The 26,149-nt window shown below is 45.1% G+C and overlaps 1 protein-coding gene across 2 annotated transcripts in view; it reads right to left on the reverse strand.

Annotated features, from left to right (window-relative positions):
* Window positions 1-26,149, reverse strand: part of LOC118017624 (spectrin alpha chain, non-erythrocytic 1) — a 97,269-nt gene that overhangs the window by 66,554 nt on the left and 4,566 nt on the right. Inside the window, exons 2-16 of one of the 2 annotated variants that reach the window (XM_035015697.1) lie at window positions 25,152-25,373; window positions 22,619-22,729; window positions 18,403-18,551; window positions 18,109-18,169; window positions 17,620-17,874; window positions 12,458-12,689; window positions 11,173-11,285; window positions 10,942-11,011; window positions 8,813-8,955; window positions 8,523-8,713; window positions 6,803-6,932; window positions 5,725-5,829; window positions 4,464-4,546; window positions 3,717-3,780; window positions 1,723-2,863 (exon numbers count right to left, since the gene is read on the reverse strand). In XM_035015697.1, coding sequence (XP_034871588.1) covers window positions 2,795-2,863; window positions 3,717-3,780; window positions 4,464-4,546; window positions 5,725-5,829; window positions 6,803-6,932; window positions 8,523-8,713; window positions 8,813-8,955; window positions 10,942-11,011; window positions 11,173-11,285; window positions 12,458-12,689; window positions 17,620-17,874; window positions 18,109-18,169; window positions 18,403-18,551; window positions 22,619-22,729; window positions 25,152-25,373 — 1,998 coding nt within the window. In that variant the 3' untranslated portion in view covers window positions 1,723-2,794. Of the gene's footprint in view, window positions 1-1,722; window positions 2,864-3,716; window positions 3,781-4,463; window positions 4,547-5,724; window positions 5,830-6,802; window positions 6,933-8,522; window positions 8,714-8,812; window positions 8,956-10,941; window positions 11,012-11,172; window positions 11,286-12,457; window positions 12,690-17,619; window positions 17,875-18,108; window positions 18,170-18,402; window positions 18,552-22,618; window positions 22,730-25,151; window positions 25,374-26,149 lie in introns of those variants that run through there. The other variant, XM_035015698.1, reaches the window with a different exon arrangement.

Genomic DNA, 26,149 nt, shown 5'->3' on the forward strand with positions numbered 1-26,149 from the left:
CTTTTCTGGTATAGGTTCCAATTCAGGGTCATGTACTGCATTTAGTGTAAGCATCCTGAAGAAGCTAAAAGAAAAATGTTTCTTGAATGCATCAGCTGTTTAAATTCGTATTAAAAAAAAAAAATGGAGCCCAGCTATAAACTAGAGAGTAAGTTTTTTCTTTTAAGTAGGCTCCACACGGAATGTGGTGTTACTACAAATTCACCACTGCTTTCACCTGCTTTCTGCAGGTCCACAGAAAATCTAGTGTCAGGAACTCATTCAGTGGGACAGAGAAAGGGGAAATGAGAGGCCAGGCCTGGAAAGGACTCTGTCTGAGGCTCTGTGGCTCCCCTGGCTGCCCTGGCACTGAGATGGAAGACAGCCAAACCTAGTTAGGTCACTGCTTTCATCACGGGAAGCTTGAGGAGTAGGGGAAGGAACTCTCCAGAACCATTCTTCTATCTGAGGGATGTGCAGGGTTTCTCTCCTGTTGGAATTTTTAACTCATCCTCAGGTTTGCTTTAAAATGATATAGGACAATGACAGAATAAATATATGGGCACTCAGCCTGAGAAATGAGGTCAAGCTTGAAAGGAAGCAAGCAGGCAAGTGAGTGCTTGAATTTAAAAACTGGATGCCAGCCTTAGTATTCCACTTTAAGGAATCTGATGCTGCCATCAGAGGTGTATCTATTGGCCAGCAATCATTCTCAAGACGACCCTGTCAGCGAGTATCAAAAACCTGGCTTCCCCAATGCTCTCCTTTCTTGGTTTACCATCAAGAGCCTATTAGGAATTCTAAGCATCGAGTGATGTGTGCAAGACTGTTAAACATGTCTAGAGAAAGAACATTCAAATATCAGGAGAGGTGTTTTCTATGGAGTGGTAGAGACAGATTCAAAGTGGAATGGACTTCAGAGATCATTTTGTTCAGTCATTTTTCACATTTCATTTTTGGAGGAACATTCCCATATATAATCTTACATAGAACCACAATCTATATATACAGCACATATAGCAAAATCCCTGTGGCAGAGAGGATCCCAGGGTTCCCTTAGGGCCCCATGTACAGCTGGGCAAAATATAAGCTACAAACTGTAGTAGGGCCCCGTGCACCTCAGGTGATCACAGATTATAGGGCTGGGCCCCATCCACTCAACATTCTGAAGTCAGGGCTTCCCAATCTCTTCCTGGTCATAATGCATAGAAAACAATGGCAAACAGCAACTGGCCTTGAGGGCCACAGCCACTGCAGGTCCTGCAGGCTAATGGGTCTGTGCCCCTGACATAACTGCTGGGAGGCTCTGCCCTAAGGCACTGCCATGGAGTCCTGAAAACTACTATGCTCCCGACTCATCCAATTCTTGTGTTTTTGCAGGGCTCAGAGGAGGTGAATGACCCACCCAAGGACATAAAACCTAAAAGTGAATTGCACCAAGTCTCCTGACACCTTCCCCAGAGTTCATTCTGTTGCATCCACATGAAAAGACTTCAGTACTTTTCCATTCCTGCTAGATAAAACCAGGTCAGTTATTGGTACATAATTCCGAAAAGGAATGACCAAAAAACAACAATTTTCCCTAGGTGAAGGTCAAGAAGACAAAATAGGGAGAAACACACACCATTCTAGAGCTAGGCCAGTGACATACACAGCTCAAGGTATAGGAAATGGTCACATCAACCATCTAGATACTAGCAATGGGTTTTTAAAAATCAAGCTTTATTCCTTGTTTTTTGGCACCAGAGTCAACAATTCATAGAAGGTATCACTTCAAGCCGCTCAAGAGTAGCAGGGGATACCCCGCCCCCCAAAACACATCCCCTCAGACGACACATAGTACAGAGGAGACCCACGGCTGCCTGTAGTACAAAAGACGAGGAGTCTTCCCTAAAACAAACCTCAATTCTTACCTGAACAGCCAAGCTCTGAATTTCTGTAGTAGCTTTAGTCAGGCGAATCTATTATCACTCTTTACTCAGGACATGTCAACAATTCTAAAGTAGTTCCCAATTCTTCCCAAACACCTTTATTTTATTTAACCCCTGAGTCATTGCTTGTAGATGCTCGGCTCATGCATAATGTTGCAAGGCCATCTCAGCCCATCTTCAACCAAATTCAAAAACAACCCCCCCTCCCCCACCATCCCTGGTTCATGCATCCCTAGTCTTCCAGGGGCCAAATTCCAAATTAAAAGGACCAACAGTGCACCCCGTTCAACATAACATGTATTAACAGTCCTAGTCCCAGATGCTAAACTATCTCTGATACAATTTGGGACTTAATCTATGCCTATATCAGGCATTTCCTCTGAATTTATGACTTCACAAGCCGAGAAAGGCAAAACAACGATAACCCAGACTTGCATGTAAGGATTTGGGCCTGTACCCTGAACAAGAACAGCATGACTTGGTGGGGGTCGGAGGGCAGTGGGAGAGGATGGAGTTGGGCAAGTGGTGGGCTCATTTCAGCTCAGAGTTAAATGGTTAAGGTACTACGTACTTTCTGAAAGACACTAGACACAAGGGAAATGAATGATGAGACCAAGTACTAAACCACTCTTCTCACCATACTTCAGAAATGAGAAAAGCCAATGCCATTTACTCTGCCATGTGGACCCCTTAAGGAGCCTCCAGCCTTTGAAGAGACCCGCTAGGTTCTGGGACCCCTGAAAAGTCTCCTCTCCTAGTCGCAAGGTACAAATATATTGGTGGATTTCTAAATCTGACATGACTTCTCCCAAATACAGCTGTTTTCAGTTGCTTTATTATTGTCCCTTTGCAACAAAACGGTGACAGTGGGTGACGGAGGGCCATCAGGAACGCCAGAAGGAGGAAGTCAGAAAGCCCTTGGGGACAGGAATCTCCTTGCGCTGCAAACATTTCTGGTCAGGGAAAGATGGAGAAAACAGAATGATTTTCTGGTAACGCTCCTTCTGACATCTAACATTTGGAAGAAGCTTTGAGGGACAGCAAGCTCAAGTCCTCCGAACAGCGGTCAACAGCGGGCAGAGTGAGACCAATGGCGGCAAGGAGACTTCTCCTTCTGTGTGAACTGCAGCAGAGGACCAAGGCCAGGCTGCTGGTTATGCTGCCCCCACCCTGCCTCCCACAGCCCCGCCTCATCCTTCTCAACTGCCTTCTGCCCACTCGGGCTACTGGAAAGTGGAAGTCAGGGGTCTTGTCCTGGCAGACCTGCCACAGACTTCTAGGCTGTTGGTCAGACTAGCCTCTGGTTTCCAGCACTGAGAAACGGGAGGAGTCTGGCTGAAAGTGTAGTTTGTTCTCATGGAGAAGAGGGACCAGATTTCCCAGTTCCCCTGACCTGAGACTGAGGAAAGAACCTCAGCCAGCAAGCAAGAAATTTATTAGTGACACCAGACTCATTAAGTATATTTTATTCATCCCTAAGACAGTTTCCCCTCAGGCAGCATGGACGATGGCGCATAAGAAGAAATGCCATCCCTTAAGGTGAAGGGGGAATCAAGGACAAAAAAATAAGGTTCAAAAAAAATCAAGAGGGGTGGCGACTAGCTGGTTCAGTCGCAAGAGCAGGTGACTCTTGATCTTGGGGTTGTTTGAGCCCCATGTGGGGTGTAGAAATGACTTAAATAAAATAAAATAAAAAAATCAAGAGGAAGACTGCAATCCAAGAGCCTAGAGGTCCATGACTTGCGAGACACGGGTACCCTCAAGGTCAACAACAGCTCAGAACGTGTTGGTCTAAGGACATCTTACCTCTAAGAACTGCTTGAGGCGTATGAAGGAACCCATCTGTCCTGAGCTTGTGATGGCTTCAATCCTGCAGGGAGAAGAAGACACACGGATCACAGCTATGATTCCCACCTTCCTCTTGGAGAGGAGTTTGGGACATTGCTGATCTAGAGGAAAGGGTAGATCGAATGACTCAGATGTCTTCTGGACTAAGGATGCTGTCATTCTTCCAAACGGTCTCAGGCTTCTTTTCAAACCAGGGGATAAAGGAGAAGAGAGGACATTCCTTTCCAAGGTCTTTGCGATCAGGCGGGATGGGTGCTGCCAAGGCCTCTCGCTCAGCTGAAATGCCAGGGTGTTGAGGAATGAGAAGGGCACCTAAAGGCGAACGCCATGAGAGTCAAGCAAACAGTTGGAGAAACTGACTTATTAAGGGAGTTTGATTCTCTGGGTTAATTCATGCCTGCGTGTAATCACCATCCCAGATTACCTGGGGGAGTTTGGAAAACAGAGTTAAAGAAATGTCAGATATCTGAATCCAGGATCTTCTTAATTCATTTTTTCATTTAGCCAACAATATTTAAGAGACTCTCATTACAGTTCAAAAGCATTTATTCGAATATCAGAGAGGAGAAGGATAAGAGAAGATGTCACACTTAATACAGGTGCTTTTAACCAAGTCAAACCCAGCATGTCACAGCACGCAAGGGCCTCTGTTGCCATGTGTTTCACCCACTGAGTCCCGTGTAGTCTACTCAATGCGCCACATACCTGGGGAAGTAGTCTTCTTTGATGAGAAGGATCATCTTCCAGAACTGTACCTGGTACTGCTTCATGAGGGCATTTCCACACACCTAGGGAAAGACAGACACCGTCAGAGCAGAGAATGCAAAGTCACGCTCATACAAGAGATCCGTAAAGAACACCAGCCCTCTGCCTTTCACTCCTACCAAGAATTTCAGCCACAGTGCCACTTAGCTAGCTCTGCAAGGGAATAAATGGAAAAATCCAACCTTCTTTGGAAGCATTTCTCTATATATGCTAATACCTCCATTAAACCAGACCGCCAAGAGGCCAGGTATTTTAGCAAACTAGAAAATGTGAATTAAACTTATTTATTCTTTGATTCTACTGAATGGAAACCTTTTTGAAGGCATGGCATTCTTCCTAACTGTAATAAGCAGAGCATACAGAACATCACCGTGTTCTCAAATTTAGTCATGATCTCTGCCCATGTCGTGTGACTTCAGGAACTCTAAGGTGAATGGAAGCATTTGGCATTCTAGGCTCAACAGCCCAGATCTGTTATGGTGTGTGCCCCCAAGCCTTTAACCTTTAAGAAATGTCTCCTTTCCACAGAAACCCTTACCCTCATCCTATAGTGGTGGCCCCTCATAGGCAGACAGGACTGTAAAGAACCTTCCGGACAATGGAGATACCTGACCCAAGCTAGCTGATCATATTCGTTCTCCCTAGGAATGAGGGATCACAAAGATGGGATAGCAGTTCCACTACCCTGGGGGACCACACTGAGGCGAAGGGCTAGAGCCCAGGATGGCCCATCTTCTCCCCTGGGCACAGAGAACTAGAGAAAGCTGGCTTATAAGGAAGCAGCCTGCAAGAAGAGCACAGGAAGGACCATGTGGCCCCAGAAAGACTCCTTGTATCTGGTAACATTCTAGTTCTTGGTTCGAGGCCCACATGAGAGTCAACTATACATTCTACCCTTGGTTCTGGGAGTCAATGCTCTATCCCTAAAACAAATGTCCCTTTCTGCTTGTGCTGGGATGTACAGTTTTTTTCTTCTTTACAATAAGACGACAAGCACACAGAGAAAGAAAGCACAGTGGGAAGAAAAGCCAAAAGCTAGGTTTGTCTTTAGCACTCGGGAAAAATGTTTGACACGGGATCTTAATGCTGTTCTCACCATCAGCCTCTGTTTCTATATTGCTTCCTGATCCAGGTCACGCAGTGGCCGAAGGCTGCTTCAGAAACCACTGTCTCTCTCTCATGTGGTAACTGCATTACGTACCTCCAAGAAGTCAAAGAGGAGGGTGGCTGTCACATCTGACAGGGGCTCCATATTTAAGATTTGTGCCAACCAGCGCCAGCCGTGATTTAAGCCATGAGGATGAATCTGGGAGGGAAGACACTTGGTCACGATTTGATCTCACTGTATCCAGAGATCTAAACTCCCAAGGTTATCCTCCAGCCATTACTAAGTGACATGAACCCCCCGGATCATCAAAATCAAGCACATGCCGCAGGGCAGAACAACACAAGATGAACAAATTATTTTCAAATGTCCCAGCACGCTGGAACCCACACATTTTTTTACACATCTGGCAGCTTTGGTTTCAGGGATTTCAACAGATACCAGTATAGACATTTTATTTATTATTTTTGGTACCTTTAGCACAGAACCTGGGACACAGCAGGTACACGATAAAAATTTGGATTCGATCCATTATGATCCCTTCTCATTAGGTTCCCGAGTACATTAACTTCTCCATATCTCTAATCTGTGTTCTTTGAGAAAAGCACTGGGCTAGTAGGTCAAAGCCCTGCACCCCAGCTGTGGCTTTGTCACTGACAGTGTGTGTCACCATAGCTCGCTGAGACTCCATCTGCTCATTTGTGACATGAGGCACCAACCAGGTCTAAAATGACAGAATCGGGGCGCCTGGCTGGCTGAGTCAATAGAGTATGCGATTCTTGATCTCAGGGTCATGAGATCGAGCCCCACGCTGGGCTAAGAACTTACTTAAATAACACCACCACCACCACCACCTGATACTCTATCATTTAAATCACGCCTCTTCTAATAGAATCTTCTAACCTTAATGACTGGTTTACAACAGATTGTCGTCTGGTAGACCCTCTTACAAACCCAGTTCTTTAAAGGCTCAACTAAATCAAATAGCTCTGCTGGACCAAGTTTCCCAATACTCAACATCAACTTCTCTAAAGCACACTTAGGGAGTAGCGATACACACTAAGTTCTCATATAATGAGACTGCCCCGGCGGCAAGAAGGGCAATAGTCCCCGGGGACAAAATACACAAATACGGTCTGACCTCTCACTATCGATAGCAGGCCTTTTCTACTACCTCTTGTCGGCTTCCGTATGGCCACCGGAGCTGGATGATGGCAGCGTAGAGTCGGATCATCCCAGACATGCGTTTTAGAAAGTTGTCCTGCTGTTCCACTTTGGAGTCCTTCACTTGGTAGCCAAGCATCCTGTGTGGAAAGAAAAAATTCAGTGTGACAAGGCCAAAGTGAGGATGACAAATCACAACTTTTTATGGATAAAAGAAACAATCTAGTATTATTACATTTAGCATTATTATTAGTATTATTACTAGCATTAGTATTAGTTTTTTAAAGTAGGCTCCATGCCCAATGTGGAGCCTGAACTCACCTCATGATTGAGAGCTGCATAATCTACAACTGAGCCAACCACACGCCTCTATTTTTTCTTTTTTAAGGTAAACTCTAGGCCCAACATAGGGTTCAAACTCATGACCCCAAGATCAAGAGTCGCATGCTCTACAGACTGAGCCAGCCAGGTGCCCGTTTTTAGCATTATTCTTACTACATATCATTATTGTTACTACATATCAATATCTCTGCAGAATACTTTGTTTACAAAGCAAGCATATTGACAATCACATCTGTGCATCACATAAGCCCCGCAAGGTAAACTCACAGGATTTTTTTTTTTTTTTAAAGATTCCATCTATTTATTTGACAGAGACAGAGCACAAGTAGGCAGAGTGGGCAGGCAGAGGGAGAGGGAGAAGCAGACTCCCCGCCGAGCAGGGAGCCCGATGCAGGACTCGATCCCAGGACCCCGGGACCACGACCTGAGCCAAAGGCAGACACTTAACTGACTGAACCACCCAGGCGTCCCAGGATTTTTTTTTAAACATTTTATTTTTAAGCAATCTCTGCACCAACATGGGGCTCAAGCGCATAACCCCAAGATCAAGAGTTGCACGCTCTACCGACAGAGCCAGCCAGGCACCCCAAAATCACAGGACTGATGGATATCATTACCCCCATTTGCAAACAAGGAAAATGATGCTCAAAGAGCTTAAGTGACTGGGGCGCCTGGGTGGCTCAGTCGGTTAAGCATCTGCCTTCGGCTCAGGTCATGATTCTGGGGTCCTGGGATCGAGCCCCATGTCGGGCTCCCTGCTCAGCCAGGAGCCTGCTTCTCTCTCTCCCTCTGCCTGCCCCAACCCCGCTTGTGCTCTCTCTCTCACTGTCAAATAAATAAATAAAATCTTAAAAAAAAAAAAAAGCTTAAGTGACTGACCCACTTTGCAAATCATTAAATGATAAAGCTGGGCACAATTCTAAAACCCCTGGATTCTAGATCCAGTATTCTTTTCCCTAAACTATATTAATTATTGCACTTGATTCCACAAATCCCAAAGAAGCCAGTCTGTATGAAAGACATTGGATTATCTGATAGAACATTCCAGGTACATATGAGGAGCTTTGAAAGGAGGGAGAATGAACCCCAGTTCTTTTTTTTCTCTTAAGATTATTTATATTTTAGAGAGAGAGAGAAACAGAGAAAGTGCACACACGATCAAGGGGAGGGGCAGAGGGAGAGAGAGAGAGCGAGCATCTCAAGCAGACTCGGTGCTCAGTGCAGAGCCCAACATGGGGCTCGATCCCACAACCTTGAGATCATGACCTGAGCTGCTGAAATCAAGAGTCAGATGCTTAGCCAACTGTGCCACCCAGACACCTCCAAACCCCAGTTATATTTGTATTTCATTCAGCCCCTGAGGAGAGTGAGGAGAAAAACAACCTCACCTCTGATAGTCTTCCAACGCCATTCCCTCCTTGAAAGCCGGGTAGAAGGGAACAGAGTAGGGACACTTCCTGTGGAGGTGAGCAAGAATGAGGTCGCCCACTCTGGGGTGGAGCTCCCAGATTCCAGATGCCACAACCGCAATGGGGAATGCTGCTTCATGGTGAGAGGCCACCTCCTCCTCTCCTTGTTTCTGGAAGAGCAGAGACAGGACCACATTAGTTACTATGAAGAGAAGCTTAAAGGCTGCGCCCCAGCCTCCCCCCATACCTCTGGCAACAAGGATTCTCACCACAAATTTCTCTGCCAGCTTGTACTGGACAAAGTCCAGGCCCTGTGGGTTCAGGGTGACGGACACAGAGCGCCCGCCACACTGAACGGGTTTTCCAGAGAGCAGGCTGTGGATCTTGTCGAAGATCTCCTTCAGCTTTGAGCCTGGGTATGGCGGAGATAAAGTTGGTTAAAAGACTCAACTGCAGACCACTCTGCTCCTCATCACTGCAATAAGAAGGCCTCTACAAAAAATCCAGCCATGCAGCCCTGCACAAGGTCAGAAGCTAAAGCAAAATACTGTTGCAGAAAAATATATGACACGCAAATAAAATATGTGTTGTCTGAGGTGCAGAAGTACATGAAACGTGGTACTATTTCAAAGGAATTCCTTGTTTGGGAAGAAACACATTCTGAAACTGACACACAGAGCGGGAAATGGTACGGAAACAGGTGTGGGATGGCTACAGATCCCATGTGGCCGACATCCTGAGAGGAGTCATTTGCATCTCTGGGAAAACCCTTCTAAAGGATCTTCCCAGCTCTCAATGACTCCCCCTTCTCTGGGACCTGCCTCCTTCCATCCTCAGATATGCCAAGGTGGGCTCACGATGGCTTTATTTGTATTCCGGATCCTGTGTACCCCAGCTCCGAGCTGGCTACAGTTTGATGAGGAGTGACTAGCTGAGCCAATCAGCCAACTGAATGAGTCACCTCCTGGAAGTGGCTGGCCCTGCAATACACGTGTTCATGAACACCAGGGCCTTGCACCTGCTGAGTGGTCCAAAGAACAGTGGTCTACCTAATATCAGAGATGTGCAGAGGGAAGATGAGAGAAAAGGTTCCTAGGGTTTCTAGCTCCTGAGACCTAGCCCCATTTCTGCCAGTAGGTTCTGAGAAACACCGCTGTAGCTTTAGAATAAATGCCCTTTTTTTTGGCCTCAGCAGATCTAAACTGGTCTCCATTACTTAAACCTTACCGAGATACCAAAATAGTAGCTCCCACTCCTACTAAGTCATACTTCAGTACTACTTTACTGATGGTTTCAAAGGACCAAATTTCCTATCAGCCCCTTTCTCTGTGCTGCTCCAGTTAGGAAAGTCAGCTCCCAACCCTCTGCCTGGCATGGCCTCCCACATCCCATATGCCACACCAGCACCAGAGAGATTTAAATTCTGCTCCAAATCTAACCACTCATGGATGTCTGCCTTTCAAGAGGCAGGAATTAGACCATCCCTTTCTCCGTACTCAGCACGTACTGAGCACTGACTCTAGAGCATGTCTGCATCTGGCTCTTCAAAGACTTAACCATGATGGTGCAGACAAAGGAAACATAGGAAATATGCAGTAAAGTGAAGAACAGCAAAACTCGAGCCTGATCAGAAGTGAAGAATGAAACAGGACTGGGGAGACTGAGTAGAGCAGTGATGGGGTGGCATGGCTGTCAGGTCAACCTCACCCCCATTGCTGTTGGGAACAAAGGAAATGGCACTTTAAAGTCCAGAAGGTGATTCAGGCTTATTTATTTATACCTTGCCCTGAACCACAGAGAACTTCAGGCAGCAGGGTGATATGTAAATTCTGTCAGAGCATCTCTCATGGTCAAGAACTGCAACTTGTCTACACTTTCTAGGCAACAAGTGAGTCAGGGGAACCGGGACCCAGGCTAAGTCAGAGCAGATTTTCAGCTGTTCACACTCGCCAGCCACCGGGCAGCACGGCTTGTAACCTGGAAGCTTCCATATTACAGCTCTATAAAAACGAACCGTTGTTTCTGAATGAGAGTAAGACATAACTTATACATGCCTGATCCAATGTCACCTGTTTGAACAGACTCTGTCTACAGGAACCTTACAGAGGTGTAGATCTGGAGTCTTAAAAAAAAATAACAAAATAGGAACGCCTGGGTGGCTCAGTCGGTTAAGCGGCTGCCTTCAGCTCAGGTCATGATCCCAGGGTCCTGGGATCGAGCCCCACATCGGGCTCCCTGCTCAGCGGAGAGCCTGCTTCTCCATCTCCCTCTGCCTGCTGCTCTGCCTACTTGTGCTCTCTCTCTCTGTGTCAAATAAATAAATAAAATCTTTAAAAAAAAAATAAAATAAAATAACAAAATGAAGCAAAGGGCCACAGTCTTAACTCCTCTGACCAACCTGCAATGGTGGAGATTTGGCTCACTGGGATGGTGGCAGCCTTCTGGAGGTCCATCTTTATCTTTTTGGCCTGCCAGGAGAGAACAGTGAGAGAGCAAGCAGTGTTTGGAAGGGCTGAGTAGATGCCAGTAGGATTGGGGAATGTGACATACTAGCGACATTCTTTTGGGACAGGAGGCTGTTCACAGCACTACCAGGCCCAGAGGGTTCCCAACCTACAGCCCTCCCTACCTGACTGTCTTTGCTGTTGGTCAATTCCTCAAAGGCCAACACGCACTGACTAGAAGCGTCCTGTAGCTGTTGGTACCACTGCATTGTACTATCCTGTACCTTCACCTGGAGGTCTGAGAAAGAAGAGCGAGGCTTTCGTAATAGCTAGCATTTACTCAACGCTTTTTTAAAAAATATGTATTTATTTAAGTAATCTCTTCCTCTAACGTAAGGCTCAAACCCACAACCCAAAGATCAAGAACCTCATACTCTTCCGACTGAGCCAGCCCGGTGCCCCTTCACTGAACACTTAAAGTAAGCCAGGCACTGTTCTAATCAGCTGATATAGATATTAACTGCTTTCATTGTCACAACAACCCTATGAAGTAGATACATTATCTTCATTTTCTAGATAAGGAAATAGGCGTAGAAAGGTTAATTTGCCAAAGTCACATAGTCAGGGAGTAGAAAAACTACATTCCCACAGATCTGGCTCCAAAGCCAGCATTAGTCTCAACCATTATGATATACTGATCCTCTTATGTATTAAGTGAGCATCTATTGTGAACATATTTATTTTACCCTTGATCTTAGCCAAAAGGCCGAAAAGCGATCGTGCGTTATTTTAAAAACTCAGAGCAGCTGGGGCACCTGGGTGGTTTAGTCAGTTAAGTGTCTCCCTTTGGGCAGTCCTGGGACTGAGTCCCGCATCAGGCTCCCTGCTCAGCAGGGAACCTGCTTCTCCTTCTCCCTCTGCTTACACTCTCTCAAATAAAATCTTAAAAAAAAAAAAAAAAAACCCAAAAAAACCGGGGCGCCTGGGTGGCTTAGTCATTGGGCGTCTGCCTTTGGCTCTGGTCATGATCCTGGGTCCTGGGATCAAGCCCTGTGTTGGGCTCCCTGCTCAGTGGGGGGCCTGCTTCTCCCTCCCCCTCTGCTGCTCTCCCTGCTTATGCTCTGTGTCTCTCTCTGTCAAATAAATAAAATCTTTAAAAAAACAAAAACAAAAAACTGCATTTAAAAAAACAAACACCAAAAAAACAAAAACCCCAAAACCCAAAACCTCAGAGAAGCAAAACTTGGGATAATACATCTACTAGAATGACACAGAATTTCAAGTCCTCATGGCTAGTGTCTGGCTCCACATCAACCAAACTGAATGTAAATTCAGTAAAAATTCAGTACTGAATTTTACATAATCTAAAAGTTCTGGTATATCGTCCTGAAACTTAACACCGTTATTTAAACGCATTCTTGTTTCCTTTCACATTCTGGGTTAAAGGACTGTATCCACGCCAACACCCACCTTCATTCTGTTTCCCTCCTAGGCCCTGGCTGGGAGCTGGGGTCTCTCTGGGGACCTCCGGCCCCTGCTGCATCTTTGACTCCTGACGCTTTTCTTGGGCCGCCTCTTCATCCTGCCTCCTCTTGTCTTCACAGGCCTTGGTGATCTCCTGCTGCAAGCTTGTAAGGAGGTCCCGCATTTCCTGCAGGGCTCTCTCTGCCACAGCCTGGTCCTCTGCTGTGGGAAAGCCGTTCTGTCAGGGGGACAGAGGCAGAGCTTAGTGTCTGTTCCCTAGGCACCTGTGAAGCCAAATCACAACTTACACACAAGTCAACAATTTCTAAATTGGAACAGTTACACCAATGAAGTGCCCACGTTCAACATGTTGATCCCTACTGCTTCCTGTTCTCTTAAAGGTAATACCGGATTTACCATCACATCCACAGGCAGACCTGAGTACGGATGCTTCCATGCTCTCACCAACACTGGTTGTGATAATTTTTTGAAAGTTTGTGACAATAGTCTAGATAAAATGATATTGTGTTTTAATATGCCTTAATTTTAGGGGGCGCCTGGGTGGCTCAGCTGGTTGAGCATCTGCCTCTAGCTCAGTTTGCGATCTCAGGATCCTGGGATTGAGTCCCATGTCTGGCTCTCTGCTCGGTGGGCAGCCTGCTTCTCCCTCTCCCTCTGCTGCTCCCTCTGCTTGTGCTCTCTGTCATATGAATAGATAAAATCTTAACAAAACAAAACAAAAAAACTTAGTTTCAAATTTACCAATTGTATTTCTCCTTTTACAGCTGCCTGTCTGGTCCTTTCCTCATTTTCTGTTAGTGGAATGGAGGTAGAGAGTGATTTATTTATCCTTTTTCCCATAGATATAAGAACTCTCTCTGTAGCAAGGACAATAAATTTTGGCCTGCTTTAGATGTTAAAAATATGTTTCCTAAGTTATAATGCGTCTTTCAGTTTTGTGTACTCATATCTATTGATCCTTCCCATTGTTATGCCTCCACACCTTAACATAACTGAAATATTCACCTAGATTTTTTTCACTGAACATGATTTATTTTTGTCTCTTTGACAAAGATTATAGAGTTAATCAGATGAAAGAATGGTACAAATTTAATCTTTACCTTTTTAAAAAAATTTTATTTGACAGAGATTTATTTATTTCTGTCAAATAAACAAAATTTTTAAAAAATCAAAACTTTTCATCAAAACTTCATTGGTGCACCTCTCCTAAAAGCCTTCACTTCATTGGTGCAACTGTCCCCCTGGGCCTCCCTCTGCTGCTCCCCCTGCTTTAAAACAAGCAGGGGGAGCAGCAGAGGGAGAGGGAGAAGCAGGCTGCCTACCAAGCAGAGAGCCAGACATGGGACATGAGGGGAGCAGGAAAGGGAGTACAAGGCTCCCCACTGAGCAGGGAGCCTGATGCGGGGCTTAATCCCAGGATCCTGGGATCGTGACCTGAGCTCAAAGCAGACACTTAACCAACTGAGACACCCAGGTGCCCCTTAATCTTTACTTTTATGGTTCTAATTCATCTTTTCCCCACTGATCTGAAATGGTACCATTTTTTTAAAAAAAAGATTTTATTTATTTGAGAGAGAGAGAGGGCTCACGAGTAGGGGGAAGGGCAAAGGGAGAGGGAAAAGCAGACTCCCCCCTAAGCAGGGAGCCTGCCGTGGGGCTCGATCCCAGGACTCTGAGGTCATGACCTGAGCTGAAGGTAGACGCTTAACCGACTGAGCCACCCGCCTGCCCAGATCAAGAGTAGCATGCTTTTTCTACTGAGTCAGCAGGTGCCCCATGTATTCACTTTTTTTTCTTAAAGATTTTATTTTTAAGTAATCTTTGCAACCAACACAGGGCTTGCACTCATGACCTGGAGATCAAGAGTCACATGCCCTAGAGACTAAGCCAGCCAGGTAATCCTAATTTTTTTTTTTTTAATTTTTAAAATTATTTATTTATTTGACAGAGACAGAGACAGCAAGAGCAGGAGCACAAGCAGGGGAGTGGGAGAGGGAGAAGCAGGCTTCCCGCCGAACAGGGAGCCCGATGTGGGGCTCGATCCCAGGACCCCGGGATCATGACCTGAGCCAAAGGCAGACGGCCAACGACTGAGCCACCCAGGCGCCCTAAAATTTTAATTAAAATTCAGTTCTGGGGCGCCTGGGTGGCTTAGTCGTTAAGCATCTGCCTTCAACTCAGGTCATGATCCTGGGGTCCTGGGATCGATCCCCACATCGGGCTCCCTGCTTGGCAGGAAGCCTGCTTGTCCCTCTCCCACTCCCCCTGCTTGTGCTCCTGCTCTCACTCTGTCAAATAAATTAAAAAAAAAAAAAAAAAAATTCAGTTCTTCAGTCACAGTAGCCATATTTCAAGTCCTCAAAGGCCATACAGCTAATGGCTACTGTATTGCAGAGCATAAATATGGAACATTTCCATCACCACAGAAAGTTCTGTTGGATGGCACTGTCCTCAAGTTACCAGTTCACAGGAAATACAGGTAATAAAGAAACCTAATATACCACAGGGTTAGGGTTAGCAATTGGATTCTGGAGTTTTCCAGAATGTAGGGAATTTTATAGAACCAATGATCCAGACTCTTTGATAATTAAATGGCAAGGAAAAAGAAATAAGGGATGCAGAGTCTTGAGATTAAAAGACTTAACTAAGAGGGGCACCTGGGTGGCTCAGTCGTTAAGCGTCTGCCTTCAGCTCAGGTCATGATCCCAGGGTCCTGGGATCGAGCCCCGCATCGGGCTCCCTGCTCCGCAGGAAGCCTGCTTCTCCCTCTCTCACTCCCCCTGCCTATGTTCCCCCTCTCACTATCAAATAAATAAATAAAATCTTAAAAAAAAAAAAAAAAAGACTTAATTAAGAGACTTAGACCAAAAGGTTGAAACTTGTGTAGATGTTAATGTTCCAACCAACTGTTAAAAAAATTTTAGGGGAGGGGCGCCTGGGTGGCTCAGTTGATTAAGCGTCTGCCTTCAGCTCAGGTCATGATCCCAGGGTCCTGGGATCGAGCCCCACATTGGGCTCCCTGCTCCGCGGGAAGCCTGCTTCTCCCTCTCCCACTCCCCCTGCTTGTGTTCTTGCTCTCGCTCTCTCTTTCTCAAATAAATAAATGAAATCTTAAAAAAAAAAAAAAAAATTTTTTTTTAGACAGGAGTGTCTGGGTGGCTCAGTTGGTTAAGCGTCTCACTTCGGCTCAGATCTGATCTCAGGGCTCCGTGCTTAGCAGGGAGTCTGCTTGTCCCTCTGCCCCTCCCCCTGCTTGTGCATGTGCTCTCCTCTCTCTTTCAAAAAAATAAATAAATTCTTCAAAAAAAAAAATTTAGGGGCGCCTGGGTGGCTCAGTCGTTAAGCGTCTGCCTCTGGCTCAGGTCATGATCCGAGAGTCCTGGGATCAAGCCCCGCATTAGGCTCCCTGCTCGGCAGGGGGCCTACTTCTCCCTCTCCCACTGCCCCACCAACCCCCGGTGGTGTTCCCTCTCTCACTGTTTCTTTCAAGTAAGTAAATAAAATCTTAAAAAAAAAAAAATTTTAGGGCGCCTGGGTGGCTCAGATGGTTAAGCGTCTGCCTTCGGCTCAGGTCATGATCCCAGGGTCCTGGGATCGAGTCCCGCATCGGGCTCTCTGCTCCTTGGGAGCCTGCTTCTCCCTCTGCCTCTCTCTCTCTCTGTCTCTCATGAATAAATAAATAAAAATCTTAAAAAAAAAAAAAAATTTTTAGACAAGTGGAAAAATTTGAACACTTACTAGATATTTGGTCATATTAAATTATTGTTTTTTTTTCTTAGATGTGATATTAGTATTCTGTTTGTTAACAAAGACTTTTATCTTTTAGAGATACATACAAAGTATTTCCCCAGATGAAGTTACATCTGAGATTCACTGTAAAACCATTCGGGAGAGGGCATGCAGCTGGAAAGAGAGATGAAATAAGACTGCCATGTGTTGATTCTTGCTCAAGCTGGGGAATGGTTGCATAAAGGTTCATTATGCTGTTCTAATTCTGTGTAGGTTTGAAATTTTACAAAAGGAAAGGTAAACAAAAGCTATAAAGCTAATTCAAAGGGAACGATAAACTATAAAAATAAACTTCTGCCTCAAATATGATAAATGCATAAAATTCTTAATATTTAGAACATGTATCGGGCGCCTGGGTGGCTCAGGTGGTTGGGCAACTGCCTTCAGCTCAGGTCATGATCCTGGAGTCCCGGGATCGAGTCCCGCATTGGGCTCCCTGCTCAGCGGGGAGTCTGCTTCTCCCTCTCCTGCTCCCCCCTCTCGTGCTCACTCTCTCTCTCTCAAATAAATAAATAAAATCCAAAAAAAAAAAATATTTAGAACATGTATCAACTGGATTTTTAAAACAAAACTCACGCAGAAATATGAACTAAGGGTAAGAAGGTACAATTCATAAAAATGTCAATTGTGGGGGGCGCCTGGCTGGCTCAGTAGAGTCAATCTTGATCTTGGGGTCGTGAGTTCAAACCCCATGCTGGGCATGGAGCCTACTTCAAGAAAAAAATTAAAAAGTTAAAAAAAAAATGTGAATTGCTACAAGCTTTGGGTAAGAATCAAGAACCTTAAAATTCTTTGACCAAGTAATTGTTTCTAGGAAATTTTCTCAAAGAAATACAAGAAAGGCATATATAAAATGGTATCACTACAGTGTTATGCATGGTAGTAAAAATACAGAAACTTAAATGTTCAACAGTAGGCATGTTTTTTCAAACGATTTTGGTAAGATTATATGTGCAAAGTATCCAATTCTGACAAGTTCATCAAATACTTACTGAATATCTGCTATGTGTCACGGTAATACTTGCAGTTTTTAACACTGCTTTAATTAAAAAATCAAAATATTGTTAATGGTTATAGTAATTATGCTTTCAAAATACGTTAACTGAAAAAAGCAATGCACATTCCCGTAAGGTTTTAACTTTTACCATAGCATTGCAGGTGCTCAATAAAATACTACTGAATGAACGCAACTATTTTGCAATCAGAATAAACAATTATCTGTTTAACATAAGACAGGAAATTCGGTATGTATGAGTCCAATTTGGCGTGGGAATAACTGCCCCCACGCAACTTGTCAGGGAAGAAAGATGAAATGCTAATCGGGATTATCTCTTCAAGGTCCCTCCAAAGACCCTCACCTCAGACGTGGCCCGAATGATCCCCGAGACAAGGCCGCAGAGCTGGTTGCCTCGGGTCCGGAAGGCAGACAGGTCAAGCTTCAGCGCGTCTTTGTGCGGCTCGGAGGCATCCAGCTGTTGGTTGAGGTGCAGCACCTCCTCCTGCAGGGCATAGAGGCTCCGTAGGCGAACCTGGCCTTCTTCCCTCCGCAGCCGTTCCTGCTCCACCTGCTTCACGCGCTGCTGCTCGGCCTCCCGCAGCTTCAGGTTGAGAATCTACACGAAGGGCAGTCCTGTTACCTCTCTCGGAGGCGCCCCTGGGCCTTCTCTTTCCACGTCCCCCAAGCCTTATGTGGGCTCCATATGTTCACAGATGGGCCCACAGCCCAAGGTGAGTCCCATGGAGGTGCAATGTGGGCCAGGTCCTCCATGCCAGTTGGCCAAAACCCGACTTCCGGCAGGTTAGAGCCAGACACACAAAAACCCACATGGATTCTCCCAGGCTCTGACCTTTGCTCTGTGACGATGCTCAGCTTTTAGCTTCTCTTGGTGCCCCAGGGCTTCTCTGGAGCTGTGCAAGAAATGGCAGGGAGGAGCAGTCAGGCATGCTTCCTAAAGATGTCTTACCTCACCTCTCCTAAAAGCCTCCCTTTTCTTTGTGATACACTTGTCATCTTTCTACATTATAAGCTTTTCTGGCTATTTTATTTTGACGTTTAAGGCCTCAGAAGAAGTCCAACTCTTTCCCTTTGGGTTTCATGTTGGGAAAGAGGTGCCGCTGAGCACACTGATGGTCCCACTCACCTCTTCTCCATCACTTCCCGTAAGTCCTGGAATTCTTTATGGTGTTTCAGCTCCTTCCGTTCATCAAAGCGCTTCAGTTGTTCAGATGCCATCTCGGAGAGGGCTCGCACCTTCCTCTCCTGCTCCTCTTGCCACTGCCTCAGGCCCTCCTGGAAAGGATCAGCACCTGCTCTTTGCAGCTCCATTAGCGCCTTGCTCACTTACCCATAGGGAATACCCTCCCGTCGGTCCTTAGCTCCAGAGATACTCAAGGGCACGGAACCAACTGTTTACTTCTCAGAAACTACACTCGAGTTGCATCTCCCCTTTGGGTGGATGTTTAAACTCAGCTGTTTTGGAAAGCTCTTCCCATTTGCCCCATTCGGTTCATGTCACTCCAATATCAGCTGAGAATGAACAGGTATTTACTAACATAGTGTCAAACAGTCCTGTGCTTTTAAGCCTCCATCCTGTGCATTCTGATGAGGGTTTCAGAGTAACCAACAGAAATTCTCACTCGAATTCCATAAACATGCTATGCCCATTCCTATCTCACTCCTTTCCTTACCTTATCATCTCTGCCTCCATCTCCCTGCCCCCACTTCCACTTAGGAAAGTCCCCTTCCTATATTTCTAAGGGTATCAGGTATTCCATTTATTATTCATGGGAGTACTCTCATATGGTTTTTAAGGGTGATGTGACATTTTAACTACCAAAATGTAAAGTGTATATATCCTTTGACACTAGTTTAATTTTAGGAATTTATCCTGAGGAAATATTTGCAAGCGTGTGCAAAGATATATGTACAAAGATGCTTACAGCAGCCCTGCTGATGATGGCAATAAATTTAAAACAATTTAAATTAACTAGGGATTGACTAGACATATTACAGTGGGTCAGACTAGAGAATACCTTGCAGCCTTAAGAAGGATGAGCCGCTGTATATACTAGCACGAAGATATAGCAAAATATATTGTGAAGACACTATGTTCTATTTTAAAGCTTCCAGTGCAAGAAGGCAAAGTGACCACAAGCATATATAACCTCTCCTCTGAGCCTCTGTGTAAAGAGAGTTGGGAAAGAAAAAAAGACTCAACAATAGAGAGCACATGGAATCTTCAGCAGGGAAAAACTTTCAACACGCTTCTGGAAAATAGAAAGTTTCTGGAGAGGAATGTGGACTGACAGAGCAGGGCTGAAAAAACGTGAGGATGCACGCACGCACATGCACGTGCGCACAGAAGCAGATTACGCCTCTCAGGGAGGCAGCCAACCTAGCAGAACCTCAAAGAGGGTTCAGACTGAAAAATGCCAGGTCTGAAATCAGGTGAGGTTCATGTGGCTGAAAACAGAAACACCAGCGGAATGTTTGTGGACAAAATAGTCAACCCTTGCCCCCACCCCGAAATCATGAAATCAGAACAGCCAACAGCCAGGCACGTGTGCTGTCATGATTTTTTAAAAATATCTTTTCACGTGCTTCTTTGCCTATATCTTTGGTAAAGAACCTCTACTTTGGCCCATTTTGTACTTGATTTGCTTTTACTGTTGAGGACTATGTAACGATTTAAAAAGAGCTCTGCACATTCTCTGACACCCTCCCATCTCCTCCACTTCAACTTGAGCAGAGCTTCAAGACTGCCTTGACCAAGAGAAGGAGGGAAAGAGAAATAATGTTACACAACTTTCGAGAAAGGCCACAGGGCTCCAGGATGTTTGTTCTCGGAACCTGAGCTCCCTGCCAGAAGGAAGCCCCACCATGTGGAGAGGACAGATGTTGCAGCCAACAGCTAACTGCAGCTGCTACCCAGGTGACGGAGGAAGCCTTTGAAAGACCTACGGCCCCAGCTGCCGAACCTGCACGGCCCCTAAGTGAGAACCATCTAGTGGAGTGGGTTGACCTCCAGAAACATGAAAGACAGTAGTGACATACCAGGGGTGGTTGTAAGCCACAGTTTGGGGGCGATTTATTACACGATCACGCATACTCCCACCCGCCCAAAAAAAACGGAGTTCTTTCCTATAACAAAATAAATTGTCTGGAGATAACTGGGTTGGCTAGCATGGAGGCTGGTATTCCAGAACAATACCCTAGGAATGCTGACACTCAGGAAGTCCAAAAGCATTATAATCTTGTTCCTGACTATGCACCTGGAAGCCTTGGTCCAATCACTGGCAAAGAAAGGTCATTAGCTATTTGAGGAAACTGTGTACCCTAGGAGATCAAGGTGAACAAGTGGAAAATAACGAATCTAGAAGAAACAGGTATTTCAAGGAACACAAATTGGAAAAAAGGACTCTAGTATGATATGAGAATAAAATGCTCTGAAAAAAGAACAAGTGGAAAATAAGAGAAAGCTCATGAAAATTAAACCCATCATTTAAAAAATACATAAATACACATTTTTTCAAACAACAATGGAGGAATAAAATAAAGAAATCTTCTCGAAAACAGAGAAAGACAAAAGGGAAATGAGAGAAAGAATAGGAGAAATAGGGAATTAATCTAGGAGAGCCCATCTCTGACTAATAAAAGTTCCCAGAAAGAGAAGAAACAAGGAAATGGAGAGGAAGAGAAACTAATCAAAGGGAAAAAACTTTCCCAGAGATGAAGGACCTAAGTCTTCAGCTGAAAGGGCCCCACCTCGCCAGGATCTGACCACTCCTCACCGTGCGCACTGGTAGCACCCAAGTGGAAGCAACCATCGCCTTTCAGAGTACAACGGCTTCTACCTACATTGTACTTATTTCTCTTGTTCACTCCTACCTCTCCTCACCAGTGCAGAAGCCCCATGAGGGCCTGGATTCCCGTCTGCTTTGCTATTTTCTCTAGACCTAGAACAGCATCTAAGTGCTCAATAAGCATGTGAGAGCTTGACAGCTATTGGCTGACTCAGTGAATGAATGAATGAGGGTAGACGCCGGAAGACTTTCACTTTATAAATTCACGTAATCTGTGGAAATGTTTACAAAGTCATGCATTGTTTTCCTAATTAAAAAATAATAAAGTCAGCTCTTTGGGCTCAGATCTAGTTGGTGGTGACATGGCGAAAGGCCCCCAGAGGGTTGGGATCCTCTGTAAATACGGGGGCCGTTATGGCGCCTCCCTCAGGAAAATGGCGGAGAAAACAGAAATAAACCAGCACGACAAGTACACGTGCTCCTTCTGTAGTAAAACCAGGATGAAAAGACGAGCTGTGGGGAGCCGGCACCGTGGTTCCTGCATGAAAACAGCAGCTGGTGGGGCCCAGACCTACAGCATTTGAAACACTGCTAGCCTATAATAAATGGCTCACTTTATGTACTGAAATTACATGGGTTTGTTGTTAAATTTATGAATTAGGTGTTCCAATTTCTGTTGCCTTAACTTTGCTTTCTCAAAAGGCTTGGGAATTAAAATCCTAACTTTTATTGGAAAAGCATGAAAAAATAATAAAGTCCAAATAAACTATTAAAATAGTGTTATTCTCGGGGCGCCTGGGTGGCTCAGTCATTAAGCGTCTGCCTTCGGCTCAGGTCGTGATCCCAGGGTCCTGGGATAGAGTCCCGCATTGGGCTCCCTGCTTGGCGGAAGCCTGCTTCTCCCTCTCCCACTTCCCCAGCTTGTGTTCCCTCTCTCGCTGTGTCTCTCTCTGTCAAGTAAATAAAGTCTTAAAAAAAAAAAAAAAGTGTTATTCTTTCCTCCGGAGGCTGTTAAGATCCATCTTCTCAGTGTAACGTTACTGCCAGGCCCCGGGTCACGTTCAAATTCTGAAGAAGTGGGCGCCTGGGTGGCTCAGTTGGTTGAGCGACTGCCTTCGGCTCAGGTCATGATCCTGGAGTCCCTGGATCGAGTCCCTCATCGGGCTCCCTGCTCGGCAGGGAGTCTGCTTCTCCCTCTGACCCTCCCCCCTCTCATGTGCTCTCTCTCTCTCTCTCTCATTCTCTCTCTCAAATAAATAAAAAAATCTTTAAAAAAAAACAAACAAATTCTGAAGAAGTAAATGGAAGCCAGGAAAGTCTAAGTAATTTTCTTGAAATCATATGTAAAATAGAAGAGCTAGAATTTGAACCCAGATCTCCCTTCAGAGAGCTCACTTGTGACTGCTGCATTACACTATCTCCCCAAATGAATTGGGAGCTGCTAGCAAGGGGGACACGACGATTAGCATGAGGTGGACATCCATAATGCCTGAAGAACTGCATTTACATGTGGCCCCCTCGGGTCAAGCCTGCCTTACTTCATGGGTCACTTACTGTTCCTCTCATCCTGTGCACCAGCTCATACATTCGGATGCAGCCTTCCACTTTGACCCCCCGGGAGGACTGAAGTACCATAGGTTCTGTATGCTGGGACTCATGGTTGCCCTATATAGACAAAAAATGGAAAAATTAAACATTCAAGATGGCAAATTTGGTGTTATTCCTTCTAGAGGAAAACCACATCCCTACTTATGAGCAATAACCATAAGAACAACAATAAAACAATTTAGGTTAGAACCAGTGTGCTTGGGCGCCTGGGTGGCTCAGATGGTTAAGCGTCTGTCTTCGGCTCAGGTCATGATCCCGGGGTCCTGGGATCGAGTCCCGCATCGGGCTCCCTGATCCTTGGGAAGCCTGCTTCTCCCTCTGCCTCTCTCTCATGAATAAATAAAATCTTAAAAAAAAAAGAACCAGTGTGCTTTTCATGATGTTGATCTTGTTCTGTTTTCCTTAGTAAAGGAAATAATAAACTATATTTATATAATAATATACAAACCAATAAATGATTTCTTGCTTTGGACAGTTCTATTTTTTTTTTTTTTTTTTTTTAATTTTGCTTTGTTTGGGGCGCCTGGGTGGCTTAGTCATTAAGCATCTGCCTTCGGCTCAGGTCATGATCCCAGGGTCCTGGGACCTAGCCCCACTTCGGGCTCCCTGCCTCCCAGCGGGAAGCCTGCTTCTCCCTCTCCCACTCCCCCTGCTTGTGTTCCCTCTCTTGCTGTGTCTCTCTGTCATATAAATAAATAAAATCTTTAAAAAAAAAATTGTTTGCTTTTTTGATTTGCTTGTCTGTTTTGATCTACCCAGCAAATTTTTCCCCTCTTCTGATAAGTGTCCATTTGTGCTGAGGTGGTTTGAATGGAGCAATCCCAACCCACATCCTGTTCCTCCACCCTCCTCCGTCAGAGGTAATCATGTGACCAGCCTACCAAAGTACTCTATCTGCCCCACCACCACCACCCTGTGCCCCAGCATCTACTTCAAGAATGAGGCTTATGACCCAAGCTAGGCTAGGCCAGACTCCATCTCTGAACTTTTCTGATGAAGTTATCTGGGAAGGCTTAATACTTCTGGAGATGCTAATCTAAGAAGGTATGTATCTAGGGTTACTAATGGCCATCTTGCCACAGGTAATCTATATAAACAATGAAACTAAGAAGAGTTAAACAGAGAGGAGAGGCAAAGCCCGTATTTGGGTCACTGGATCAAGTCAGAAATGATGTAAAGCAAAGACAAGCAGAAAGTAGATTGCCTAGATCAAACCGATTCTGAATGCATTCGTAGACTTTATGGTTATATGAGCTAATTAGTTAATTCCTTTTTCTCCCTCTTGTTTTGCTTAAGCTAGTTTAAACTGGGTTTCCGTTAAACACCAAAAATTCCTAAATGACACAATAATCCATTATGCGAAGCCATCCAAAACTTTATTTAAACTTCAAGAATGGGGGCACCTGGGTAGCTCAGTCGCCTAACCGTCTGACTCTTGATTTCAGCTCAGGTCATGATCTCAGGGTCCTGGGAACAAGCCCCATGTCGGCTCTGTGCTCGACGGGAAGTCTGCTTGAGTCTCTCCCTCTGCCTCTCTACGGCTCATGCATGCTCTCTCTCAAATAAATAAATCTTTAAATAATAATAATAATAAATAAATAAACCTCAAGAATGATGGAATTCTCTATCTGGAAAGGGCCTCAGCAATTTGGCACAGTACCAGATTTCCAGATGAAGAAGCTGAAGCATGAGGAAGATGCCTGCTCACTGGCATGCCACGGTATTGGCAGGATTGGAACTGAAAAGAGCTCATAGAAACAGAAATTTTTTTTTTAAAGATTTTATTTATTTATTTGAGAGAGAGAGAGAGAGATTGAGAGGAGTGGGAGGAATGGCAGAGGGAGAAGCAGACTCCCTGCAGAGCAGGGAGCTGGACAAGAGACTTGATCCCAGGACCCCGGGATCATGACCTGAGCCGAAGGCAGACGCTTAACGACTGAGCCACCCAGGCGCCCTTTTTTTTTTTTTTACAAATTACAATTTTTGTTTTACAAATTACAGAACCAATGATAAGGTACATACATTTGGAGAACAGGTATGAAATTTACTGTAAGCCTCCAGCAGCCAACACAAAAAGGGAGACCTGATGAGTTAAACTCATGCAATGTTCATGAGAAAAAAACCAGTTGCTCATGAAATTAATTGCTATTCTTGGTACTAAGAACAGAGGGGACTCTCTCTCTCAGCTCTTCGTTAAGAGAACACTGCATAATGTAGTGAATGGGGTCCCTATGACAGCTACAAGAGTCATCATGATCTTCCCCAGGGTAAGGTCACTGTTGTCTGACAATGTTAAACACTTCAACTTTTAAAAAAAAGATTTTTACGTAATCACTACACCCAGTGTGGAGCTTGAAGTCACGGTCCTGAGAGCAAGAGTCGCACACTCCACCACCACATGAACCAGCCAGGGGTCCCTTAAACACTTCAACTTTTCGGCCACCTCTACCTCCTGTCTTAAGCTGAACATAAACCTTACCTGGGCTCCATCTGGTGTTGCTGAGGAGGATGGTGAGAAGGCAGGGGTTCTGACAGGAGATCTGGGAACACATGAAGGTTGGTCGAGGGTGGAAGTGGATCTAGAGGATGCTGAGGTCTCAGAGGAAGGTGGGTTCTCTTGTGTATGGGGTAAGACATGGTCTACCACCCATCCAGAGTAGGAAGACAGCTTGGGAAGAGACATACATTCTTCCAAAACATCCTAGAGAGAAGAAGAAGGTGAAGCCCAACTTGCATGTCAACTGATTCAAGCAATCAAAAATAATTCTGTCCTGGGGCGCCTGGGTGGCTCAGTCGGTTAAGCGACTGCCTTCGGCTCAGGTCATGATCCTGGAGTCCCGGGATCGAGTCCCGCATCGGGCTCCCTGCTCAGCAAGGGGTCTGCTTCTCCCTCTGCCCTCTTCCCTCTCGTGCTCTCTGTCTCTCATTCTCTCTCTCTCTCAAATAAATAAAATCTTTAAAAAAAAAACAAAAACAAAAACAAAATTCTGTCCTTATTTTCCACTATCTGCCTTACTGGTTATCTAAGAAGGCCTGAATATATACATACATACACACACACCAAAGACCCAATCTAATTGTACTAACAATCAGAGACGAAGATAAAAAAAAAAAAGAAACTACTTTAAGATTTTATTTATTTATTTGACAGAGAGAGACACAGCGAGAGAGGGGACACAAGCAGGGGGAGTGGGAGAGGGAGAAGCAGGCTTCTCGCTGAGCAGGGAGCTGTATGCGGGGCTCGATCCCAGGACCCCAGGATCACAACCTGAGCCGAAGGCAGACGCTTAACGACTGAGCCATCCAGGCACCCCAAGAAAGTAGTTTCTTTTTTTTTAATTTAATTTTATTACGTTATCTTAGTCACCATACGTTACATCGCAAGTAGTTTCTTGGTAATGACCCTGACTAGCATCCTTTTACAACATCAGACTAAATAACTATAACCACAGAAAAAGGAATGACACACAAAGACGG

This window comes from Mirounga leonina, unplaced genomic scaffold, assembly GCF_011800145.1.
Source record: "Mirounga leonina isolate KUSES-001 unplaced genomic scaffold, KU_Mleo_1.0 Mir_170, whole genome shotgun sequence".
In the NCBI taxonomy this organism is placed as follows: domain Eukaryota; kingdom Metazoa; phylum Chordata; class Mammalia; order Carnivora; family Phocidae; genus Mirounga; species Mirounga leonina.